The 18,675-nt window shown below is 50.2% G+C and overlaps 1 protein-coding gene across 2 annotated transcripts; it reads right to left on the bottom strand.

The window, feature by feature from the left end:
- Nucleotides 1-330: 330 nt before the first annotated feature.
- On the bottom strand, nucleotides 331-16,468 carry SCARB2 (scavenger receptor class B member 2). 2 transcript variants are annotated; one of them, XM_041427411.1, is made up of 13 exons: nucleotides 16,311-16,463; nucleotides 11,482-11,639; nucleotides 7,736-7,883; nucleotides 6,479-6,667; nucleotides 5,802-5,893; nucleotides 5,433-5,552; nucleotides 4,517-4,695; nucleotides 4,260-4,378; nucleotides 3,553-3,626; nucleotides 2,721-2,772; nucleotides 1,991-2,149; nucleotides 1,750-1,820; nucleotides 331-675 (listed from the first exon to the last, which is right to left on the bottom strand). In XM_041427411.1, the coding sequence occupies exons 1-12, from the start codon at nucleotides 16,425-16,427 to the stop codon at nucleotides 1,791-1,793; spliced, it is 1,437 nt and encodes a 478-aa protein (XP_041283345.1). In that variant the 5' UTR covers nucleotides 16,428-16,463; the 3' UTR covers nucleotides 331-675; nucleotides 1,750-1,790. The 2 variants fall into 2 exon arrangements, with proteins under 2 accessions (XP_041283345.1, XP_041283344.1); XM_041427410.1 differs by lacking the exon at nucleotides 1,750-1,820 and having other exon boundaries at nucleotides 16,311-16,468.
- Nucleotides 16,469-18,675: the final 2,207 nt, after the last annotated feature.

The raw sequence follows: 18,675 nt of genomic DNA, 5'->3' as shown, positions 1-18,675 counted from the left end.
ATCCCCAAAATCCCAAGTCTGCATTCCCAGCAAACCCCCACGAGCCCACCCAGGCGCTGCGTCCCCTGCAGCCCAGGAGCAGCTGAGCTGTGGTGCCTGAGGCCGCACAACAAAGCCCACACCCGAGGGACAGAAGCCTGGCCAGCAAGCAGGGTGGCAACACCGAGGTGGGCTGCCGCTTCCAGCCGCTGGCTCGGTCCGCACGCTGTGCTGCGACAGCAGCAAGGACACCAGTGACAAACGGAGGGCGCTGCGCCCAGCCCACAGCCCGCGTGTCCCTGGACACCAGTGACAAACGGAGGGCGCTGCGCCCAGCCCACAGGAGCTGTCCCAGGGCTGCCCAGGAGCCCGCTGCCTTCCCGGAGGGCTGTCAGCGATGCCACCCGCGTCACTCCCGCAGGGAACGGCGGTGCTGAGCCTCCGTGGCCGCCGGAGGGCAGGGCTGAGAAAAGCAGGAGCGGTTTGCAAATGGAGTTTGAAAGCTGCTGAGAGAAAAGTCTCCTCCCCGGCTGACAGCGCAGATCCCTTCCACCTCTGTCCCGGCTGGACACGAGCGTGGCTCCACAGGGGACAGTCGGTGTTAGGTCAGCTCTAATGGTTTGCTCTCCAAGCTCACAGGGGGAATGAAACCTACTAGGACGTCCTGATGAGTGGGGACCTCTCTTCTTCCGTGCTCTGCAAGAACAAAACCACAGCAAGTGAAATGTAGCCATGAGAGACCTTGCACCATGGGAAATGGCCCAGACTCCAAGCAGGGAAAGGAAAAGCTCCTACTTCTAAGGAGAATTCCCTCTAACAGAGCCTAAGGAAGCACCAGAGGGGGGGTGGCAGCTTGGGCAGGGCCCTGCTGCAGCCCCTGACACGGGAGGGAAGGCCAGAACCGGCCAGGGAGCGCCAGAAGAGCTGCAGGCTGTGGGATTACCTCTGCTTGCAGGAAAAGCAACAAAAAGCAAAGCAGGAAAAGCACAGAATGCAGGTGTCCCTTTGTCACTTTGACCCCTGCAGTGTTCCAGCACGTCCAAGAGAGCTGGTTTGAAGCTGTGCATGGAGGGTGGGGCAGGAATTCCCAGGACAGGCCTTGGGCAGTGGGACAGACTGACGCCCTGGCTGAGCTGCTGGCAACACAGGCAGGCTCAGAAGGAAAGGAAAGGGAAAAGGACCAGCCTGTCCTGCACAGGAAACTGAAGTGCAGTCCCATGGGGAGGGCATGGCAGTGGATCCCACTGATCCAGAGGGGTTCCCCAGGCACAGAGGGGAGTTGTAAGACAGCATTTAGGGAACAACAAACACACGAGGCCACAGTAACTATGAAAACAGCCTCCTAGAGAACCCAGGCTATTCCTCTAACCAAAGGCTCCACACTTGGTGCCATCTGAACCCTGCTATGGTGAAACGTTGGCAGCAGCTTTCACCCTGACAGGCACCTTAATGCCAGCGTGTCATCTTGGGACAGAAGTGCTCATAAAGAGATTTACAGGCTGTCTTGTGAACAGACAATACTGGAGAATACTCCCTGCTGCTGCTGTCTGTGCAATTCATCTGTTCTTTGGCCACAAATTCGCATGGTGATTCCGGAAAATCACCCACTGGCACAACGCAGTTCTTCTGCTGAGAACACTGACACCAACTAAATCTGTCCTCAGGAATGGTGGAGTTTTTGCATCTTATCCTTCAGGGTCCTCTAGACAGGCTGATTTGTTTCACTACTGTTGGCAAGGGAACTGGGCACAGAGACAGGACCTGCCTTACCAGGCTCCTCGGATTAACTCCGCTCCTTTGCTTTGGCGCGTTTATTCTGAGTCTATTAAAACTTCCCCTCCCTAGAAAGGTCATTCCCAACAAAAACAGTATAAAAACACGTGCAGAAAGACACCAAAAGGTAAAATCAACCACAAAAAAAAAAAAAAAAAAAAAAAAAAAAAAAAAAAAAAAGAAAAATCAAATGCAGGCAGATGGACAGCAAGCAAAGTCAAATCCAAGTGCTGCTTACCTCTTCAGTTATCCTCTGGGACCTGCAGGCCAGCACAATGAAAACAATCCCAAACACAATCCCCAGAGCCATGATTACAAAGGGGATCCCAGTCACAACACTGGCTTCCAGCAGGACGTGCCTGAGTTTGCTGGCAGATGCTTCATCAATCAGAACACTCTGGAGCGGAAAGAAATGAAAAGGAAATTAAAAAAAAAAAAGTTCATTTATTTCTGTGCTTTCTCCAAGATCACTTTGGTGAAGGGCAGGGAAACAACACCCCCACAACTCTCCACCACTGCTTCCTGACAAACATCCCCCCTAAAATTCTTCCAGGGGGCAGAGGGATCACCTAGTCTGTATTTCAAAGGAAAAAAGGGAGTTTTAACTTTTGGTTTAGGAATGGACTGACACCAATTGATTCGGTGATCCGAGTACAGCTCAGGAATATTCACAGCAGATGACTCAGGCAAAGGTGTGATCTTCTCAAGTACTGCCTCTGTCTGAGCACCCCTTTTCCTCATGGCCAACTCCTCTGAGTTTAAAAGGATTGTCTGACTGAGAGTGTTTGGCTGGAATTAACACTACAACAAGCAGCAGGAGGGTGTTAGCTGAGAAACAGCAACAGCTTCCTACCTATGGCTGTACAAACAACAAGAAAATCAGCGTTTTCTTTTCTGGCTGGCTCAGAGGGTATTTCTGCAAGCATTAACATGCCACAGTGCTGCAAAGACATGGCAAAACTATTTACCTCATTTATATACATCACTGGGAAAATCAGCGTTCGGATGTTGCCGGTTTCACTGCATGAAAAACAAATAAATTAAGGGTTTGGAACTTTTCCACCTGAGGGTTGTGAGGACAGATTATACAAGAACAGTGAACATGGAAAGTGTCCCTAAAAAACCTCTGGGCTGTTCCTCTTTGCTGTGGATTTTCACCTCCCTGCTGGAGTAGGACAGTTTTGATCTCACGGATGGATAAATTCTGGTTTGGGAGCAGGGACTTTGTGTTTTGGGACTTGGTGGGCAGGGAAAGACAGGGATCCATCCAGGGCTCATTAGTAACTCAGTGACAGATTTGTGCCAGGCAGCAGGACTTGAGCTAAGCTGATGTTGAAGGTTACTCCTGCTTGTAAAACACAGGAACTATTGTCCAAGCGACATGAGCACAGCAGCAAAAATCCCCCAAGAGTTGGCACATGTGGAATCCCAGCTCAGGCAGGAGCTGTGTTACAGTGACAGCTCCTGGGCACTGGGAAACAAGCCTGAAGAACACCCCTGAGTCTCCCAAGGGGACTGGGCAGATAAAATACTTGTGTTGTAGTTATTACAGCCACGCTGTGCCAGTAAACATCAGGAGGAGTAGCTGCCATACAGCATTCTTTACTCTGCAGGTGCAACTACAGAATCTGCTTCCCCTGTGAGAGGGGAGCATAGTGCCCCTTGGAACTGAGATTTGACTGGACTTCTCTCTCTCACACTTGCTCTCTCCACCCCATATTCCATCAGAACACTGCAGAAAAAATCATGCTGAACATCAGCTTAGATATGAGACTGCACCCAGCAGCAGAGAACACTCACAAAAACTCAGGTAATTTTCGGACGTGAACGTTGACCTGCATCCGCTTGGCTGCCTGCAAGACGAGCCCTGTCAGCTGGGGAATAAAAGAGATCAGTGTTAAAAAAAAAACCAGAGAAAGTGAAAGAATGAGAGCTGTGAGAACGCAGGAAGAGCCTGGAACACACACACAGAGCAGGATCTGCACTGGACCTCAGGAGAGCAGCTGTGGAATTTCCTCCTGCTTTAGCTGCACATAAGAGCCTGGTGAGTCAGAGCACTGTTTCTGTAAACCAGGCAGGTGGTGACTGTGCTCTTTTCCTTGACCCACATTTGTCTGTGGGGGCGTAGAGATCACTGCTGTACTGGTTTTAGCTGGGAGAGAATTGATTTTCTCCACAGCCGCTGGCATCAGGCTGTGTTTTGGAGCTGTGATGAAAACAGCGTGGGTAACACAGGGATGTTCCAGCTCCAGGCCTTTTCTGTTTCTCACACTGCCCTGCCAGTGAGTGGGTGGGTGGGGTGTGTGAGACACTGGGAGGGGACAGGGACAGGACAGCTGACCCAAAGTGCCCAGAGGGATCTCCCATTCCATCCAGCATCATAGAACTACTACAGATTCCTTGAGGTCAACGGGACTACACCAACACCCACCACACAAGGAGGTGACCTAAACCCATGTGCTTGGATCCACTCACCTACAGAACCCTTGAAAAAAGGCTGCACTTACGGGATTGATGTCCAGAAACGTCTCATGGTATTCTTTCCTGGGATGCATGCCCTCTATGTCCTCTACAAACTTCGGATCTGCCTGGTAAAAATGTGGAGCCGACAGAAAGATTGGAGCACCTGGAAGGCGAGAACACCGAGTCAGCGCCACAACAAAAGGCCGAGCAAGGGGAAGCCTTGGAGGAGCCCAGAGCTCTGAGAGGGGAAGGGCCCCCTGTGGAGCTCCACAGGCCAGTGGGACGGGCACACTGAACCCACCCTGCTTGCAGACGCTGACGTTGAGCACGCCGGTGCCGGGGCAGTTGCCGGCGGGCACGCAGAAGCCGGCGTTGGCCGGGTTCACCGAGGTGTTGGCAAACACCATGGAGGAGGGCACGAAGCGGAACGTGGGCACCCCGGCCACGGCTCCCGAGCTGTCGTACACCAGGAACAGGGACCTAGGGGGAAGCAGAGCAGGGCCAGGCGTGTCAGGCTGCAGCAGCACTGAGCCCAGCCCCACGTGTCCCCCTGCTGATGTCCCGGGTTGCAGTCCCACCACATCACGTCGTCCTGCTGCTGCAAGGAACAGATGGACCCCACGTGAGTGCTGCTACCTCTGCTGGGAGGGACCAGGAAAGGAAGGCGGTCGTGGAAGGCAGAACAATCTGAATTCAGCCTAACACATGTCTGTATCGATTTAAATAATTCCAGGCTGGTTTTGTTCTTCATGCGCCGGGAAATCAGCAAGAGGGGAGGCAAGGTGTTACATAAGGAAGGAAAGGCCAAGATTTCCTTGGCACATTTCAAACAGCATCATGTAAAGTCATGAATCTCTGAAGAGAGCAACCTGGGTTCTCTGAAAAAGCACAGCACAGAGGAAGACTTTGGAGGAAAGAAGCTTAAGGAAAGCTCATCTAAATCCTTCCATTCCCCTCAATACTAGCCTTGCAGTCCAGTCTATTCTTGCAGTTTTCTTCCAAATTCTCACCTCACAAATTTCCATTTTCAAGTAACACATCCTTAACTGCAGACTGGGAGGGGTTTTGTAGCTCTCATGTTCCCACCACTAATAAATGCAGAACACTGTGAATGTTAAACAAAATCACAGGAGAAGCACCAGCCTAACATGCCACCTCGAGAGGAATGGATGTAAACGCTCTGCTTTAAAGCCTGAGTGCCACTGTCTTCTCCTTACCTGCAGAAATCTGAAGAAAAGATGTAAATGTTCTCATCTTTGCTGATCAGCGGGTGAAAGGACGTCCCATCTGTGCCATTGATCATGTTACATGCCTCTGTTGTCCACCAGCTCAAGGACCTGAGGAAAGGGAAGCAAAGAGAGCAAGGGCTAAAAGATGTCTGGGCAGCAAGCAGTCAGGCCATGCCAGCTCCTGGCCTAGGCAAATGGGAATCAGACCTGTACAGAGCCAATTCCTCCTGCCTCAGCTCTGCTAACAACAAAAGGCATTGAAATGGGTTTAAAGTTGCACTTGCATCCTCCTTAAACTGGCACCAGGCAAGCAAAGGGCAGACTGTGACAGAGGCAACAGTACACTGAAAAACTTACTCTTTTCCTTTCCACTCCACAATCCTGGAGAAGTTCAGGTAGTTCGTTTCCCCACTCAGGAAAACATATTCTCCATCATCAGTTCCATTCATCTGCAAACAGAGGCAGGAGCTTTCAGTGGCTCCACTCATTCTGTGCCACTGCAAGGGGGTGGCAGGACTTGAAGTTGTCACCACTCCAAATCCACCCCAGGAGTGATGGACTGCCCCTGAGAGCTGTGCAGTTTATTGAACTCCACCCTGGACAGGAATGAGGTGGAAGTGACACGGGAAGATCCTTACACTTTCCAAAAGCAGGAAATAAAACACCAGATGAGCCTTTTCTCCCTTTGAGAGCTGCCCCCTGAATAAAGAGCCCTCAGGAAGAAAATACCCCACCGAAATGACCTCAGCACTGCAAACATCCCCACGAAGCAATGATTTCCCCCCAGACCAAAACGACATGCAATGACCAGAAACACTGTGCAAGCCAGGAATGGCTCCAGCACAGAATTAACATCCAATTTCAGTCAGTTACTAGGGAAATCAGGACATTTTTCCAGCAGTTTGCACAACTGGCTCCACAAAGCCCACGCCATTCAAGCGAGCACAGGCGAAATTGGAGGATGCTGTCCTTGGAAAGCTCTATGCATCCCTCATCCCACAGGGCCAGCAGCAGCAGGCAGGGCCAGCAGTTACCTTGCTGAAGAGCCCGAAGATGGGGTCAATCTCGGGGTGCAGGACGTGGATGGTGGCCAGCAGCCTGTCCTTGTAGCCCCAGAGCAGCTCGTGCACGCTGCGCACGGTGAACAGCGACTCCTGGTACAACAGCAGCAGCACCTCCGTGGCAAACTGCAGAGGGCTTGCCCTGGTCCACTCCATGGCAGTCTGCCAGGGCATTGCAATGAGGGAGCAATGGTCAGATTTGCTGGGCAAAGATGCTTTCCCCCGCTGCACGTTGATTTCCCCAAAATTCTAACATTTATTTCCTTCCCGGCTGACAACAGAGGTCATAACAAAAGGAGGGCGTTTCTTTGGCCTAACCAACACGTGGTTCTTCTTGTGTTGCCTCTTACAGTACATCACAGCCAAAAATCTGAAGGAGAGATAATCCTTACCACCACGAGATGCCTGGGAGCAATTGAAAACACAGGGTCTGTATTGTCTGCAACTTTCAGGAAGCTGATTCCTGTCTACTGCTATATACAGGGCATTTCTGGACTCATTTGTAACATCAGGAATTTTTGGAAGTGCTGGGGAAAAAGCTGAAATGAAAGTACCCTGCAAGTGAAACTAAACCAGGATGGAGAGTAAAGGCTGAATCATACCCCCAAGTATTTGAGTGCAGCCTGACTGCCTCTGGAAGCTGTGACAGCTTGGGATCTGCTTGTTCCCATGCTATCCCTGTATAAGACCAAAATAATGGCCTGCCTGTGATCACTATGAGACTCTATGTCACCTAGCACAGTCTGAGGGTACATTTTTTATTTTAATTTCACTCAGCTCTGCCTGGAACTGCTCTACTGTAGTTTGTTTCTGGTTTGAGAAGCAGACTGGGAGGCAGCTTCTCCATTTTGACAAAATAACCCCAAGCATTCCCAACTCCCTCATGCAGAAGCCAGACGTCCTCCTAGGCATTTGACATCACTGATTCCCTGGTTTCACTGACTCATGGAATCCCAGCAAGACTGAATTTCCCCTTGTCCCTGGAGAATGTGTGATCTCCTAGCACCAGGGGAAGGCACTGCAGAGGTGTGAGGAGGGGGAGGAATAAAATAAACCCCCCACAACAGTCGAGCCCCAAAGTGAGACCAGCATCTGCCCAGGACACGAGCTGCCTCTCTTCTTCTTCCATCACATTCATCCACCACAAAGGGAGAGTGAGGATGAAGCAACACCCTGCTCCTTCTGAAGTGTGTCAGGATGAATTCCCAGCAGGAATGAAAGAGAACTCACCACTGCAGGGATATTTACTGTCCTGATCAGGTCCACTTCAGGGTCTCCCACTGACTTCTCAGGTTCAAATACGTAAGTCTTTGGGTTTAGAGCAGACACTTTGGTTCCGTTGTCCAAAAACTGGACGTGCACTCTTGGCCTGTATTCCCTGAAAGACAAGAGTATGTTCTCTAATTGAGTTAAACAAGTAGACACAGCACTAATCACAATTAACTCTACTGCTTTAAGCACATAAAAGGTGGCATTTTCAGTTCTTTGGAAGCAGATTCCCCCACTGACACAAACCCCCTGCTGTGTCTGAGTGTGCTGAGTCAGACCTCACAGGGCGTCTCCAAAAATGCCACCCTGCGTGCTAATTGCACCTCATTTTTTTCCTCATCTTTAAAAACCTCAAAGGAAGGACAACAATTTCAGATGGCTCAGAAGGATTTAGAGACACTGTATATGAGATTGCCCTGAAGTCCAGTTTGAAAAGGAAGCTTTTGCCTCTGCTGCAGGCAGAATCCACTCCCAGAAAGATGCAGGCTGCATGTGTGTCAGGGACCTGACCTAAGAACCCACCAGAATCCTCCTGCTGGCTCAGAGCACCAGGGCTTACATGTGGCACAACCACAGAAAAAGCCTCATTTTAGTTCTTCTCCTGTAATTCTCCAGCAGGAATCCTGGGCACGACAGAAATTCGACTGAATTTTTCCTGCTCGCTACCCATGGCCTGGGAGGTTGCTGCTGTTCCTGTCTAAGCACTCAGACAGCAGGATAAAACTCAGGATTGCTGACAGACCGGTCCAATTAGCAGGGAACATCAAATGCTACCGGCTTGCCTGACAAGAAAGTCAGATCCTAATTACCCTGACACGTCAGGAGCACAAGGGAATTCCCATTGCCATTAGCACCTGACCAACCAGGACTGTGCAGCTGTGCAGAGCAGGCTGACACACACGTGGCTCCAGCAAATCCCAAAAGGGAAATGGCAGCGGGCTGCTCACGCCTGGCACACGCAGGAGTGAAACTCCTCCTGTTTCCTCAGCCTGCAGTGACTCAGGAGCCTGCTGACTTTCACATTTGCCTGGGCAAACGTCGAGTCTCAAGATGTGAGGGAGAATTGTTCTGCCAGATGTTGTGTCTGATCTTCTGCATTCAGTTTGGGTCGAGATTGTGTCCTGGCTGCACTGGAGCCATCAGTGCAGCTTCACAACAGGCTGCATTGCTCTGGCTCAGCTTTCACAGCTCAAGCAAACTGGAAAGGCCTGTGAAACTACTGCTATTAGAAACCAGCCACTTCCCATTTTCTTACCCTCCGTGTCTCTACCACTCCCCAGCATCCCTGCCACTCAGGAACATCTTGGTCTGGCAACACTTCCAGCTTGACTTGGCAAGAGCCTCTTGGACAGCAATCTATTTTATACCCCAGGGGTGGAACTGAGGGGAATGGAAATGGACAGCTGTGAAATGCCTCCCTAAAATAGGCCAGGAGTAACCTGAGACACCTCTCCAGCTCTGGAGAGGAAAATAATACTCCCTGATGAGGGATATCAGTAGGAGGTTACTAAGGCTCTAAGATGTTAAAGTTAAAAAGTTGTACATGTGTGCAAGACCAGACAATATTCCAGTGTTCTTTGGGACTCAGCAGGCTTGGGCAGATAGGCAGCTTGAACTTTGTAATTATTTATTTTACATGGTGCCAGCTCAACTTCCAGGATTTAAAAGCACGGGCACTACTATGTTTTTGTTACAGAATCTGCCTCAAGTGCTTTACAATGTGTGCTGGTGAAAAGTCTGAGCTGCAGGATGAGACTCCCTGGAGCCCTCCCTGTCACTGACTGGATTATTTTTTCCCTCTGCTTGTTCAGCCCAGTTCACTCCCAGCCTTTCCCCTGTTTTATAAAAACACGGAGCCGTGCACTTGACGTGAGTGCATTTCAGGAGTTCTAAGGCCACGTGCTAAGGCCAAACGAGCCTTCAGTGCTTTGCCATGCAGGGCCTGTGGAACCAGCTGGAGGTTTCTTCCCTGGCTGGAGCGTGCAGTGTGGCTGGAACACCCCTCCCTGTGCTCCCACACACCTCCTCTCCTCCCACCCACTCACCACAGCCAGGCCAGGCTTATGGAACCTGCTGCAAGAGAGCTCTCCACTTCCTAACTTTTCCTTCTTCCCCTATGGAGGAAGAGCAGAGCACAGGGGAATCCTCTCCAGACACACCAGAATGAGGCCAAGCAAACCAGGCAGAAGCAGCTGGAATGTGCAGCCTCTTTCCTTCCCCTCCCTGTCCCCACCAAGAACACGGCAGGGAGGGCCGGCGTCGGGGACCCGCTCGCAGGCATCCCTCGGCGTGGGATGCAGGGAAAGGCTCTCCCAGAAAACCAGCAGCTCAGGCTGGGCCTCCCCTGGGGCAGGGACCAGCCCAGCCACGACAGCACCAACCCCATCCACCCTGCTGAGCTCCTCCATGGGCAAGGTGCAGCTTCCCAAGGCTGCGTGGAACACCCAGGAGAGACTCGGAGCTAAGGAAAGGGAAAGAGGAAGCTGGCAAAGAGGACTGAATGTGGTGCCCTGTGTGCAGCTCTGTGAACCCTGGAGCTGGTCCTGTTCATCTTCCTGACACTGAACACACTGGGTGAGAACATTGCTGACTAATGCCCAGTGTTATGCTACACACACCTGAAGGAAAGCTTGGCAACTGGGGAGCTTGTGGATCATCTTTTCTCCAGCTCTTCTGGCTCCTGTAAGAGCAGGGATTTTGCCAAAGCACCACATGGAGTTTGCCAGGACTAAACAGACACAGGACTAGAATGCAGAGGAGACAGGGGAAGGGATTGTTGGAGGGAGGAGAAGGGAAGCTGAGATGTGGGAAGAAGGAAGCTGAAAAGCAAGAGATAATGTAGAAATCGAGGCTCCCACAAAGGCTTCTGCTTTCATTCCAGCACTTTTTCAAATACAAGAGATTCTGATAATTTTGCAGCTTAGGTAAAGACAGCTCCTTCTGGCACTGAGCCCGTGCCTGGCCTGGATGTGCCTGCGTGACCAGAAGTGGGCTCACAGTCAGGAATCCACCTTCTTGCTGTGGTGATGAATTCCTCATCACACCAGGACTCCAGGACCACAGCCCTTCCTGCCACAGGCCTGCTCCTGGCTGACACAGCTGCAGGCAGCTGAGCACAACACAGCTCTGAAGGAAAACTCTTTTGTAAGGGGACTTTCAAATCCCTCCGTGCCACACAGGAGCTGGACAATATTTAACACTGCACACGGCCTTAGTAAAACCATCAGTAAAAATGAGAGATGGGTTTAAAAGCTAAGCAGGTTTTTCAGTGAGGGCTGGCTCAGGAAGACCCTTTTAGTACCACTCTAAGTGTTTTTCTGGCCTCATTTTACCCATGTGGATGGTGCAACTCCAGCTAGGAACCAATTCCTGAGCGAGCATGAGTCACACTTTTGTGCAACACTCCTCTCTCCCCAGCCTCCCAAACATCCCCAGCCCACAAGACAGCAGGCCAGGATGCATCAACTTCCTCTGTGCTCAGCAGTGAAGAACAGCAGCACACCAGCAAAACTGGGCCCAAAATCTGACAGAAGTCACTGGCCTGCAAGTGTCAGTGCTGTCTGTGTGGGCAGTGACCATGCTCCTCCCCTGGATAAACCTCCCCTCACACATTAACACCTAGGTTTTCTCCCACAACGGGATCCCAAGCCTTCTGGATTCGTCCCACAGCAGTTTTTGTGGAGTGTGGAACTCCTGAGAGGTCCTACCTGTAGGTGTATGGTCCTATTTCCTCTACGAGAGGAGTGGCGCCTTGGAGCACTTCCAAAGGATTTGTCACATTGAAGAAGTAGAACTGCATGTAGACTGGGGGGGGAGGGTCCTCCCAGGCCTCAAAGGTTTCTGTGCCATTCCTCAAGACTGTTCCCTGAAACAAGAGAAAGGCACATCAGCTGCTGACGCTATCATGGCACTGAGAGGAAGAGGACAGAGAGGAATTCCATGCCCTGGGAGCAAGCACAGGCAGTAAGACTCAAGAGAGACCCCAGTTCCAGATCTGCTTTGCTTTGGGGCAGCTCACTGAACACCAGCCAACCCAGGCACCTGCTCTCCTGGCCATAGGCAGCACTGCTGGCTTTGTAGTTGCACTCCTCCCCACAGACAATGGTGCCTGGCATTTTTCAGAAGGGAGGTTGATCAGCTGCTACTCAGCAATCCTGTTTCCTTTCCTGCATCAGTAAAAACCTCCACCTGGTGCAAGACACCACAAAAGGTGCCAACATTACAGATAAAAGTACAGCTCGATGCTGGGAGCCCAGAAGAGTCCTGGCCTTGATGATTTCTTTGCCCAAGAAAGTCAGATTCCAACATAGCTGTGAGATTCTGTCTCCCAAGCAATTAGACTTTGGTTATCAGTGGCCTGTGAGAAAAACTGTGAATGACAAATTGCTTTCACACAGGATCACTCTAGGATTTGTGCCTTTCCAAGGTCTTTGAACAGGAGAAAGATTTGTTCTCCCTCTGTCTTTAATTTCTTTCCTACAGCAATGACAGCACCTGCATCTCCAGACCCAAGGTGTGTCAGTCTATTTTGTAACCAAGCAATAAACCATTATTTATAACAGAAGCACTTAGGAAATGAAACTAATTCCCTTACCTCAGTGATACCCCTTATCAGTATATACACCTTCTATGGAAAGTCACAACCACACCTGTCATGTAGAGCTCTGCAACAGAGATCTCAACTTTATTACTGTCCTGTTTTGGATAAAATTCACCCCACTATAAAGCATCCCCACCACCAAAACCAAGGCTTTTCATGCAGCTACGACTCTGGAACTGCTGCAGTGGTCACACAGAGAAATCTGGCTTACAGAGTGAATGTTCAGGAATAAACACAAAGAAAAGTCTATCTTTGAAAACCACATCACCTGTAGGTGGAAAAAAGGGAGGAGGGGAATGATTTGCAATTAAATGGGTCTCATCAACACTCACTCTTTTCATTCTTCGGAGAAAACAAGTGGAATATTGTGAATGGAAGCTCAGAAGCAGGGCAGGCTGGACAGCTGCCAGCTCGTGGTCAGTGTTCACGGGGTCTTATCAGCCACACTTGCCTCAGGACTCATTCTTGGCCTTCCCACTTAAGGAGGCGTTTTCTCTCCATGGAGACTTGAATTTTGAAGGATGAGATAAAGAGGAGACTGTTCCAAAGACAAACTCATTGGCAGGAGCTGGGCATGGCAGCAGGAATGCTGAATGGCAGCGAGAGCCAGCCCAGCTGGTGGCACTTTGCACTTGCAGCCTGCTTTCCCTGTAGGATTAAAACCCTTTTATTCTGTGCACACCTCAAAAATTAATGTGTTTCAGACACGCTTGAGGAGCTTGGAGCTCTTCTCTGGAACTACCAGCACCTCATACATACAATTTCTTACACAGCCTGATGCTTTAATCATGTTTTTTTATCATTTATGCCAAGGAGACTCATCTCTGTATTCCCTAGTATTCACTGGTCATATTAATTCCAGATTTATTTCTTGGATTGCGTGGCACAATTTGCACCTCCCACAGAAATTAAGTGTCTATTTATAGCTCTGCACAGTGACAGCAAATGCAGATTCACAAACTTGTGAGATGGATTCAGAGAGACTCCCAAAAACTGTCAAATAATGAAACATGCTAAGCTCTTTTCTTCTGATTTTCACCAAATGTTACCAGGGATATTTCAGTCTATCGCAGGATGTTACAAGGACATCAGGGCTTCTTCTTTCCAAGCGGAGTCCAGTGTTTCCAAGCTCATTTCCAGTGTTCCAAAGCATCCTTCCTGCTGAGTGCATTTATCAGCCAGCCCTGAACCCACAGCTCTTTCATTTGCTGCTGTTTCCTTGCCTTGACTGTGCTTTACACACAGGAAATAAACAGGGAGCTTTCACTCCCAAATGTAACAGCTACTGGTGGTGATGGTGGGAGTGGGAAATGGCACTGAACATTCCTGAAGCCTACAGAGAAAACTTAATTTCTTTTTAAAATTTATTTCCTGGAACCCCTAAACGTTTTAATTCAAAGATGCACTTTTATGTGTTCATCTGTCACAGAGTTTAACTGCAGCTTGCTAAGGTGGTGGGGTAAGTGTTCAGACCAGCATGAACAGACCTCTCCACTCCTGTACCCTGGGAATGCCCTGCCCCAAAGGAGCATCCCAATGGATCCTTCAGCTAGGCCTTCACACTAAACTCTCCTGAGAGCTCCAGTGTTTTGCATTAAACAACAGCAAAAAATGATCAGTACATCAGCTAAATCAAAGGAGAAAACATCCTCCTTGTCCTTTTGGGCCTGAAACATTCCAGCCAACTCAGCTCAAGAGATGCCTGGCGACAAGTCCAGTGGAATTTCAAGGAGTATGAAGAGTGTTTTCTAAAATTCCCAGCCTAAGGGATGTGCTGTGAAGGAAACACCCAGGCAATAGGACTGACTGACTTCCAAGTTTGAAATGAGGAGCATAGCTCCAAGATTGATTGTGTGTATACATATATAATATCAGGTTGTTCTCACAACCTGCACTCCTATAACAATAAACACACCAGCATCTACCCATCAGAGGGCACAAAGCAACAACACTGGCAGCTGGAATGCCTTTCTCCTGGAAAAGACATCCTTGGTCATTACAGATTTTTTCCCACTACTCTCTAAAGTTTCAGGTGGTAGGCCCTGATAACAAACAGGTTTTGGAATTCTGCTTGGGATGGCACGTTTAGTTCACAGAAATTAAAAAAAAAAAAAAGCAGATAAAGAATAAGTTGATGAGACTTGAATGCCTTCTGGGAAGAGTGCTGCCAGTGTTCTTGTCACAACACATCTGCTCAGTGAATTTCAAGAGGTGTGAAGTCTGACAGCAGGCTGGATTCCCACTCTTCCCACACCCTCTCTGTATCCTTTGGCTGGAAAGGCTGCTTGCACACAACCCCCAGGGAAAGCAGAGCCATCCTCAGCCTTTCACAGGTGCTGGCTTTGGAGACACAGGTGCTTCAGCTGCTCCAAAACACGGCTTTCCACTCCAGCTGCACTTGAGACTGCCAAGACAGCCCCGCTCCAGGACGCTTGGAAAGCCCTCAAAGGAACAGGGGCTCCTTGCAAAAGCTCGGGTCTTGCCCCATTCCAAGGGCAAACTGAGATTTGTCTATTTGCACAAGATTTTCTAAGCCGCACACGCGGTTACACAAGAGACAGCAGCTTTCCCGACTCCACACAAACGAGGGGAAGCTCACGTGGGATAAAGCAAAGGTGGAAAGCAGCCAGCTCAGCAGAGTGACTGGAGCAGCCTGCCGTGGGGCTGCGCTTCCCCAGCCTGGCGGGTGTGACTCCTGCACAAGGAGCTGGCAGGGAGCCGGGCAGCTCGTTCCCTGCCATCCAGATGTGTGCCAGCAACGAGCTGCAGAGCAGCAGGCAGCAAAGGCCTGATTTCCCGAGCTCTGGAAACTTTAGCCCGCCTTACTGCAAGGCCCGCGGAGCAAACGCCAAGTGGCTCTTACGTAAGTTGCTCCGGGAGATAATGCGGTAAGGAGGATCACCCCTAATTCCTGACAGCCCTGCTCCAAAGCACTGCTCCCACCCCGCTGCTCTGGGAACGGCAGGAAGAACGCTTGGAAGCAGAACTTCTGGGATGCAGGAGAGGGCAGACTCCTTCCCAAGGAGAGCCAAGATCAGGGGGATGGAGCTGCGCGTCCACAACCTGCTGTAAGCTGACTGCCAACCCCACGCTGTGCTTGCTAAACCAAACCGACTGGAGACAATGCAGTTTCCATGGTAGGAAATGCTCCCTGTCAACAGCCCAGAGGAAAGAACAGTAGGTTAGGACATGACAGATAATCTGGTCACCAATTAGACAACAGCACTGGTCAAATCCCTTCGCTGGTTAGCACTCCTGGCGTCTCTGTCAGAATAAGAACTAAGATGATATTCCTCAGATAGATAAATAATTGCTCATTACAAAGGATTTCCAAGAGACTTCCTAACACAGCTGGGCCACTGCAGAAATGCACAGAGCCACTCTGGGAGAGAAACAGAAGCTTAGGCAGGGCAGGAGCAGTGCAGGCCTCCGCATCCCCAGGGTGGGTGTCCCCAAGTGTGGAACAACCTGCTGAAATGCCTGGGGACCCGGCAGACACCGCGTGTTCCAGCCCACAGCACCTCCGGCCCTGTTCCAGAGGCACCAGTAAACGGAGCAGCAGAGCAAGTATGAAAGCTGCAAGCAATTTATGATAGAGATAGCAAAAATAAGGGGTCCTTTAGGTGCCCCCTGCTCCCCTCAGGTGCTGCTGCTCTGGAGAGAGCTGCTCGCTACAGCTGCTGCCCCACAGCCAGCCACGCTGCCTCAAGAAGAGGCATTTTCACCCATCCCCACCCGATTTTTACCCAGCCCAGGGACCAGCGCAGCCTGAGCTCCATTCTGAGCCTCAGCCCAGCCGGGCGGCGCAGGGCAGGGGGGGTTCAGAGCCCAGAGCAGCGCTGCTGCGAGGAGCCAGCCAGCCCTCTCCCTCCCTCCCTCCCTCGGCTATTTCCAGACGGAATAAACCGCTAAACAAGCACCGAGCAATGCCTTTACCTGCTTCACCTGCAGATTCACCACCGTCTGGAAGACGTGCGCGACCAGCAGGGAGATGCTGGCGATGAGCAGCGTCATGGCCAGCACCCCCACGGTGACCAGACACAGCGACTTCATGGCTGCTGCTGCTCCTGCCGCTGCCGAGCAGGGAGCGCCGGGGCTCCGCCGGGAAACGGCTCCGGGGGCGGGATCGCCGCGGGCCCCGCCCGCCAGCGCCGGGAGGAGCCGCCGCTCCGCCCGGGATGCTCTGCTCTTCCGGGGGATGCTCTCCTCTCCTGGGGTCGGGACAGGGTATTATCGCAAAGGAACGGGGCGTGGGTGCTGCCCGCAAGGATTCCTGGCACTGGCGGAAGCCTCGTGCCCGCTGGGGATGGCACGAAGGGCGTTCTGGAAAACAAGCGGAGGAGGTCCACGGCGAGGTTATTGCGGGAAGGCGTGAAGGGAGCGTGAAGCGCCTCTAGACTGAATTGGCATCGCTGGGAGCGGTTCTGCCACGCTGCAGTGCAGTTCAGCTGCCGCTAACGCAGTCAAACCGCTCTTGGAAACATCACATCCATGTGCCTGCTTTCTCAAAAGCCAGTGGGATGTTCTGCTCCACTTCCTGTTATAAATGAGAAGCTTGACTAGGTCAATATTCAAGCAGCTATCAATAAATTAATTAATTAATATGGTAAAGTATGAGCAATACAGCACTGGGTGCAGCGGGGGAAGTTTTCCCTCCAACTGCACACCGATAGTTGGGGCTCACAGGTATTTATGGGGTACTCGTGAGCTTTCTCAGCAGTTTCTGTTCCCAATTTTTACGTCACAATTCTATACATTATTGTGATTTAGTTTTTCTCAGGATGTATCCCAGAAAGGAGTATCCCCAGATGGTGGGGTCCAGCTTCTGAAAGAAGTCTCCCAGCTGGGGAGGTCCAGATTCCAGCTGCGGGTTCACCTTTTAATTGCAAGGACTATAAATCTCATAACAGTGATGTCCAGCTTCCCTTGGTCAAAACTATCAATGCTTGAGTTGATGTTCATCTCTCTTTCTCAAGCTGCTTTTCAATATTTTGTTAAGGTGTCGAGATAAGCATGTTTCCTTTTTATATATTCTAAAGCTATAGTTTCAAAGATCCTTACTACAAGCAATATTCTAAACTTACACTTCAAAAGGTTATTATTGCAAAACTCTTTTTAGCTAGAAGCAGAAAGTTCCTGTCAAACAGCAACGTCCTTAAAGCTTTAATTGGAATGGTCCTAAATCAAGTTAAGACTTATAAAGATTAATTGCAAACACAGGACAGGTCCAAAGGCCTTCTTCCATGCTTTACTCCCTCAGTTATTTATTAAAATTGTTTTTATAACTGTCTCATGGTCGGTTTCCACACATATCACAATCACAGATACATTGCCTCCATGTACCTGACACAAAACACAGCTCTGTATTTCACATTCCCCAGGCCAACAGGAGGGAAAGACACCTGTGCCAGGGATGCCACCAATCCCTGTCCCCCACAGCCTTCCTGTGGCACAGAAGGAAGGCAAGCCCTGCCACACAGCGCTGCCAGCAGCGGCACCAGTGTCCCGAGTCAGCTCCCGCAGCTCCCACTCCAAAACACGAGCCTGGCAGCTCCCAGCTGCAGCCTGATCCAAGAAATGCCTTCCCCAGCAAGAGGGCAAGTGGCCTATCAGGTGGATTTCCTGCTAGGATGGACCAAAGCGTCTTCCCTTATAAATACTTCTTCCTGTAATTGTGGTTGCAGCAACAGTGTTATGTTACTATGTGCCCTTTTGGATATTTTTTTGCTTGTGAAAGGGTCTGAGGTCACGTGTCACAGCTGTTTGGAAAACCAGAATTTTTGTGGTTCCACCCATGCAGTTAATTTATTTATTTTTTATAAAGGGGAAAAAAAAAGGTTGTTCTGGCAGCTTTCTTCCATTTAGATTCTCATTCCAGAGTGGTGTTTTCAGCCCTATTTCATCACCATTTCTCCAAAAACCAAGAACCAGAGTACATAATTAGAATCTGGTTTTGAAGGCTAACTACAGCAACAAAACCCTCCCCTTAGAAAGACTCTTCTGTGGGAATTCTTTCTCTGAAACCATAAACCTCCCCTTCCACTGTAAAATATTTTAGCTGAACCCTGGCACAGATATTTATAGATCAAGCAAAGATTCCTGCAGAATTTTGGGTTTGGTTATCCCAGCTTTTTGGTTTATTTTTCCATAAAACCCTATCCATGTGATGCATAGAATCACATTGTTTCTCCATACAGCTTTTCTAGATTTTTACTGTGAATGATTTCCTTTATTTTGGCAAATCATTTTACCTTTGGAAGCCAGGGAAGTGCCCAGCAGCCATGATACACTGCACACACTC

The sequence above is a fragment of the Onychostruthus taczanowskii genome, unplaced genomic scaffold, assembly GCF_017590055.1.
Source record: "Onychostruthus taczanowskii isolate IOZ18803 unplaced genomic scaffold, ASM1759005v1 scaffold114, whole genome shotgun sequence".
Lineage (NCBI taxonomy): Eukaryota > Metazoa > Chordata > Aves > Passeriformes > Passeridae > Onychostruthus > Onychostruthus taczanowskii.
Note: the sequence above shows the minus strand (reverse complement) of the source record. Positions and strands in the feature narration are given on the sequence as shown.

Bases quoted from the DNA above. Each gene is read 5' to 3' on its own strand.
- SCARB2 (XM_041427410.1), bottom strand. From the start codon at position 16,427: ATGAAGTCGCTGTGTCTGGTCACCGTGGGGGTGCTGGCCATGACGCTG. The intron at 5,894-6,478 runs GTAACTGCTGGC...CTCTGTTTGCAG, and splicing joins TCTTCGGGCTCTTCAGCAAG to ATGAATGGAACTGATGATGG. The intron at 5,553-5,801 runs GTAAGTTTTTCA...CCCTTTCCTCAG, and splicing joins GTGGAGTGGAAAGGAAAAGA to GTCCTTGAGCTGGTGGACAA.